Raw genomic sequence first — 7,447 nt, forward strand, 5'->3', positions numbered from 1 at the left:
ATGTGGTCAGCCAGAAATGACCTATTATTCAAATTAAAACCACAACCTGTGACGTGATGTGTGCATTTCTTTTCTTGTTTTATTTGCTTCAGCTTTATTTATAATGAGAACTCTCACTTTTGGCTTTCTGTGAGCCACAAGAAAATGTTTCTGGGGGCAAATAACAAAGCAACTCCATTCCCTTAAGCATGCATTGTTGCAATGCAACAATGACTTGACTTAGGAAATGGGTTTCTGTATGGGAGACCAATCATGTAGAATAGCAACTGAGTGTACAAGACAATGAATTTTAATACTCCAGATTATAACAAAACTGGTGAAACTATAGGGAGGTAAATAGGAGCTGATGATGACGGCAATCCATGAAGATATATCTTGAACATTTAAGCTGTTTTATCCAAGTTTGAATATGTCCACAGCCTATGATGCTCTTTACATGAACATACAAGGCTGGCTGGAAAGGAGTTCAAATTCCCTTTTTTTTGGTACCTTGCCAGGGAAAGGAAGTGAGCAGATGAGGAATTAAAAGTGAGCCTGAAAAAAAGCAAAAAGTTGACACACACATTAGAGACTTGCCAGTTGACTCATGGGGAGAGGAGGCTCTGGGATGGCTTGATTTTGTAAAGATAAATTTTAATAGCAATATTTCATTACTATTTGCAATTATGCCTACACACTATAAAGCCAGTAAGCCCAGGATTCCATGCAATCATTTCCGCGTAACTCTGTCCTTGATCTTTTTTTTATTTTGTATTTGAGTGCTCTTCTGAACCGCTGCCTTTTGGAAGCATGATATGAAAGGATTTGCACAATAAAAGTGAAAATTTGCATGAATTCTAATCAAGATTTGGAGTACACTTCATCATGCTGAGTGGAAACCTGGACTCATTCAACATTAATTGGGGAAAAAGGATGTAAGCTGGTTTCTTTGAGAGTCTCTGGATACCTCATGAAAGCTAGTGTTGAGCAGACATGACATGGTCAGAAGGGTTCTGTGAGAAATGGGTGGCAAGCAGTCAGAGCGTACCTTAAAAATTGAAATCAGCCCAAAATGAACAAGATACAACATTATACAAAATAAATGGGAGGAGACATGGTTCTTTTGAATTTTTTATATCAGGTATTGAGGGAGGCTCTATGCTACAGTTCAGAAAAGCTCATCTTCCGGAGATTCACAAACTGACTAAAATGATCTTGAAGGTGTTAAAGGGTCTGACTAAATCTCACTTGAGAGGGGCCTTGATTAAAAATGATCAGACATAGCACATTCATAGATGAGGGGAAGGAGGTGTCCATATACAACCCTAAGTCCTAATACTACAATTTCCCTACTTCAGGATGGAGAGAGCATAGATTAATTTAATTAAATATTTAAATGTATTTAACTGTAGTGGATGGTGCTCAAAATAAATGTCAGGGCTGAGGTGATATTTAGACACACCCTTCTCTTGAACAATACATTTCTGACTCCCTATCTCCACATGCACACATGCAATCATTTTTCATCTTCCAAATAAAATCAACTAACCAATTTGTGGTTCTTCCCTGCACCCCAAATAGCTCCTTTGCTTCATCTCCCTTCTGAAAATGAGCACAGCCTCCACCTACACTGCTCCCTGATTCATCTTTTGCTGCCTTCAACAAACCCAAAGCCTCTAGCTGATCTGCTTCTCTTCCTCAACTCCTCCGCCCCGCCCTTCCACTCTACGCAAGCTTGGGCTAGAAACCAACAGCCCCTTCCCTCCTCCCCAGGTAGTTCTTTCACTTAAGCAGCTGGAGAGAAGAGAGCCATCTGATTCAAGCTGTTTTGTTTAAGAGTATAAAGGAGGGAATTCAAATAGAAGCGTCTTAGCCTCATTTGTCTTTTATTATCAATCACTACTGATTGATAGTCAGTCCCAGCATGGACAGTGATATGCTCTCTCATTCACCTGCTATCTGGAAGATCCTCAATTTCAAAACCAGTAGCTTCTCAGGACAAGTTCGGGCACCTAAATAAGTGGACCAATTTTAAAAAGGATAGAGCACCCCAGGAGAGCCCATTGACCCCAGGATAGCTCCTCAGAGCATTCTGAGAATCATCAACTCTTCCAAGTTCTTTTTCCTGAATACAAGTCAGCCTCTAAAACAGCAATAAACTGTGTTTCATGACCACTAGTGGTACACAAAGCACTCATTACAGTACAGACCCGTTTACGCGCAAATCTGCTTAGCGCGTGGTAGCGCCATGCCTCCCAGTGCTACCTATTTAACATGCGAGACTCGTTAACATCCAGTACAGGAACTTGCTATGTGGTGCTACTAACTCGCTGACATAGAAATCGACAGGAAGTGCGGAGAGGAAATGTGTTGTACATGTTTACCATCAGGGGGTGGGGTAGAAAGGGGCAGCAACTTTAAAGCACTGCTGCGGAAGTGCTTTAAGGATGGTCCTTTGCTGTGGCAGTGCTTTAACATTGCTGCCTCTTTCCCTCCCTCCCCATCGGTGGCCCTGCTGGTAGGGACACTACCAACAGGGCCGCCGATGGGGGAGGCAAAAAGGGCAGGGACATTAAAGTGCTGCCTTGGCAGCGCTTTAAGGACAGTCCTTTGCCATGGCAGCGCTTTGAGGATCCTTTTTCCCCCCCTGGGCCGCCGACGGGTCAGGGGGGCAAAGGGATCAGCTGCCCCGGGGACGGCAATTTAAAAGGGCAGCGGCGTCTGGAACCCCGGGCCCTTTAAATCACCATGGGAACCCTGGGTGGCACGGACCAGACGGCCTGGAAAGGCTGGCTGGGGGATGCTGACCCCTAGCCCCACCCCTTCCGCCCAAGGCCCTGTCCCTCTGGGGACCAGAGCCCCGCCCCGTACTGTCCTGAGTTACTTTCACCCCTGTGTAGTAATAATAATGTTTTTATTAGATAACAGATTTAAATGTATATTCTTGCAAAGCGCCGTTAACAGATAGGCCTGCAGTATTTGGGACACTGTGAATACGTATGTAATCCTAGATAATTATAGATGTATATATAGATATCTTAAGATATTTCAGCATGGCCTTCTTAACCCGCAGTCCGTTAACACGCGGTCATGACAGCTTGACTCCCGATATCCATGCATAAATGGGTCTGTACTGTACTACTGGTTCATGGAGAAAAGTCTGGTCACATGATTCTGGATTCTTCTCTGTTTTCAGTTACTAGATCACATTTGAAAAAAAAAAGGAAGTGTCTTTCTAAAATTGCTTTCTCAATATATGCAATTGCTATGGTAGCCACAAGGATGTTATAGGGAGATTATCCATGTGAGTGTTTCATAGCACAAGCCTGTCTACGTGGGCTGGGATGCTTCTCTTTTATGAAAATGAACTAGAAAGCACTGACTCTAAAACTGATTATTACTTATGTGAATGGCACACCAATGCCATTGCTAATACAGTGTAATCATTCCAAAGAGCGGATATGGGACAGCATATTTAACTATGTAACATTTCAAATTTGTAATGATTTTTATCAGTGATATATTTATAGAAAAGCGAGTGTGCAGCTCTAGTGAATCTTATGAAAACATCAGAAGATTTCTATTCTGAATCAGGAATAAGTGGCTATTTCACAGTGTAATCTTGATTATCTAAATGTCAGTAGTCAGAAATTGAGTTATTCTAAAGAGGATAAAATTTCCTACTGAAAATTTATGTTGTTATGCAAAATTATTCTCTGTCCTCTGTTACAGTTTACACTGAATTATCAAGTGTAAACTGTATGTATCTTGCCTTTTTAGGGGTGAGAAAAATAAACAATCTGAAGACACAATGATCTCTCCATTTAAAAAAAAATGTACTGGACAAACATTACTCAAAATTAAGGAAAAAGCTTCCTTCCTTGGTCAAGAATCAATCAGCTGTGTTTTGACCCAGAGGTAATTAGTAGTAAATATACTGTAGGGGCTGTCAATGGAAATGCTGATACAGCTTGGCTATCGTGCCTCAGATCTGGTGTTATAGTTACTACAGTAGTCATAATAAAATATTGAGAGGTAAAATATTCTATAATCACAATATGATTGCATTTATAAAGCCCATGCAGTTAAAATTGGTACATTACCCTCTATATAGCAATGCAAGATCTCATATTCTTTAAAAATAAATAAAGGGATCAAACTAATCATATTACTTATACATATATTAATAAAAGGTGATAAAATTCCATTAAAAATATAGGTGGATGGTCAGCCACTTTCCCCTTGTGCTTTCCTATAATATATGAAGTTCAGTGAATGCATGCCTGGTGATTAAATAGATAAAAATCTTTTTCTGGGTTCAGATGATGTCATAATTTATGACATAACCAGAGCTGTAATAGAGAATGACACCTTTCAAAAAACCACCATAGACGTATTTGCAAACTGCAGTATAAAGACCACGTCAGAAGGGAACGTACAAGTCTAGTTTGTTCCTCCATAGTGTAGTCTCACATTGAATTAGTAGTTAAGCAACTGCTACAGCTTTTATCTTTTCCCTCTGCCCCAACACAGTCTGTGTTGCCCAGCTTCCTTCTGGCCAAGCCACCATGGATCCGAAAAAAATTACTGAACTTCAGGTCTTGGTGGATCTCTACAGCCAGGATCCAACTCTTTTGACGGCCAAGCAATTGAGTTTCCTGTGGGACTCTATAGCGAGCATGGGAGATACCATATTATGTTCAGTGAAACATGCCTCTGCAGAGAAGATATTCAAGGAGCAAGGGAAACAACCCGAAGCAGCTGAGAGTGAGGAGAGTGACTTGGAAATTGAGGATGATGGTGTTATTGAACCAGATTTGGATGATCCCCAAGAAATGGGAGATGAATATTTGGAAATAACAAATGAGATGATAAACCAGGCCAATGAAAAGAGGGAACATGCCTTTGCTGCTCTGGATGAAGGTGAATTTCAGAAAGCCATTGACTTGTTCACGGATGCTATTAGGCTGAATCCTCACTTCAACCTCTTGTACGTTAACCGAGCCAGTGCTTTTGTGAAACTACAGAAGCCAAATGCTGCCATTAGAGACTGTGACAGAGCCTGTGAGCTTAACCCCAATTCAGCAGAGTCTTACAAGTGGAGAGGGCAAGCACACATGCTCCTGGGGCACTGGGAGGAGGCAGCCCAAGACTTTACCTTGGCATGCCAACTGGATTACAATGAAGATACCAATGCCATGCTAAAGAATGCACAATCAAGGGCTGATAAGATTGTTAACCATCGGCAAATGTATGAGCGTAAGCGTGAATTAAAGGCACTCCACAAGATGCTGGGAAGAGTAAAATTGGCCTTGGAAGAGCAAGAGAGAACCCAGAAAGAGGAAGGTACCTGGCAATGGATGATTAGAATCTGGTGGAAGTACTTTGACTTTTTTACAACCATTCTGGATCCAAGGATTATAATAGCATGGGTGGATGTGACCTGGAACCCAGATAACATTTACAAATACCAGAACGACCGCAAGTTCATGAAGTTGATTGGCCAGTATGACTGAACTCTGAGGTCAACCGTAAATGGCCTTTTCTTCAAATAAAATTAAGGCTTATGACAAAACATGATTTTTCCTTTGTAATGTCTCTTTAAGGCATGGGCTATATATTGTTTTTGTACCAGTATAAGTATTTCACTTAAGGGTGTGATTTTATTTTTAAACCAAACACTTCTATCACTACAACCCCTACCATGGATATAGTAGGCTTGATATAATTTGATTTTCTTAGAATTTCAATGGATGACATTCATGTTTATTTTTAAGCATTTTTTCTTACTTTAATTTATTTAAATTTTTGTGGAAATTATGGGGGTCAGACAATAATTACTGACAGACATTGAGATTCAAAAAAGTTAAAGCTTTATTACAATTAACACACTAATTATCTATCACATGTAAAAAAATACAAAGGGAACCAATCTCTTAAATCACTCTAAATTTAAAGCATTTTTCTTACTTTGCCTATATGTAAATTTCTATGATTATCAATTGACATATTTTTTTCATCTCTGTGTGTGCAAGCTGAAATCAATTTTTACCAACACTTATTGATAATAATCTTATCCTTTAAAGACTAAATAGAAAAGTACTTTATATTAGTATAGGTTATTCCTTTTCCTGCTTGGGAATAGCTCTACTGGTATACAGCACCTTTGCAATTTTCAAAAGTGCACAGCATTGCCCTAATTGTGCTCCCATTGAACTCAGTTGAAAAATTTACATTGCCTTCAATGGAAGCAGAGTTATGCTAAGAACTGAGTACCTTTGAAAATCCCATGTTTAACCAATGAAGCATTCAGTGCTCTGCCACAATATTTAATTCAGAAACCAGACATAGGGGGAACAGAGCTTTAATGAGAAGATATCATTTAACATCTTCATATTTGAGAGAAGGCCCTTTTTCCCCTTTGTGCTCCATTATTGCCACTTAGAATTTTACCAGACTTTCTCCACAACTTTGTAAACAAATCATTTATATTTGGAAACTAAGTTATGTTTTGGTTCAGTTATATTTCCTAAGTGAATTTCCAGTAGTAAAATCTCCTCTCAGCAAAAACTTCTAAAAGCGATCTTTCTTCAGGGAATTTAACCTTTCCCCATTAATACCAGTGATGGTTTCAAAATTGCTTATGCCATCAAAAAAAAAAAAAAATCAATACAAGCCTTTCTTTTGCTTAATATATACAGCAGAAGCATGAGCCCCTTGTAGAAATTCAGTATATCCAATATCACTTACAAAGTTTTTAACATTTGTCAGAAGTTTCCCATCACTTATCACCTCTGCCCTTCTGTGGAGAGATAAGTGAAACTAAATCAAATAATGAATAAATGGATTGGCTATCGCCCAACTTTTTACAGAGATTAGGGATACCCTGGTCTTATCCATCACACAATGAAATCCCATTTCTATAAGTGCATTCCACACCAGGTGACAAATAATCCTGGAAGTGAAATTTCAGCAGTAGTTAATTAAACCTTTCTAGCAAAATTCAAGAACAAAGGACAGAGCATCACCCAAGAGAGCATATGAAGAGGTTGCAGAGGAAGTGTGGAAAGCATACATTGTACAGTGGTGGCTCTAGATGCTTCTGTCATTCAAAAGCACAATAGAGGTTTAGCTGTTCTGTCTTTTCTTTTTAATACAGATAAACATTTTCCAACATTGTAAATAATCTACATTGCAATAAAGATGTGGCTGGAGGGGGATCTCATCAGTACAAGAAAAGACCAAAGAGAAGGATAACACAGCAACAGCAGCAAAGGCACCAGGGGACAGATTCTGCTACTCTTCCTCACAGAGACTTGTGTGATGCAGAGAGTTTAAACTGGATGATTATAATGATTTCTTCTGGCCTTAATATCAGTGAATTCCTGAGTACTTAATTGCATGTGATGTGAGGGCTTACTGAAGTCAGTGGGACTTCTCAAGAAAGTAAATGCTCATCAGTGTGAGT

At 39.5% G+C, this 7,447-nt stretch overlaps 1 protein-coding gene across 1 annotated transcript; it reads left to right on the plus strand.

The window, feature by feature from the left end:
* Positions 1–4,547: 4,547 nt before the first annotated feature.
* On the plus strand, positions 4,548–5,495 carry LOC117871739 (putative protein FAM10A4). Its single transcript, XM_034759505.1, has one exon. The coding sequence runs from the start codon at positions 4,548–4,550 to the stop codon at positions 5,493–5,495; it is 948 nt and encodes a 315-aa protein (XP_034615396.1).
* The last annotated feature ends 1,952 nt before the right edge of the window (positions 5,496–7,447 follow it).

The sequence above is a fragment of the Trachemys scripta genome, chromosome 2 (genome assembly GCF_013100865.1).
Source record: "Trachemys scripta elegans isolate TJP31775 chromosome 2, CAS_Tse_1.0, whole genome shotgun sequence".
Lineage (NCBI taxonomy): Eukaryota > Metazoa > Chordata > Testudines > Emydidae > Trachemys > Trachemys scripta.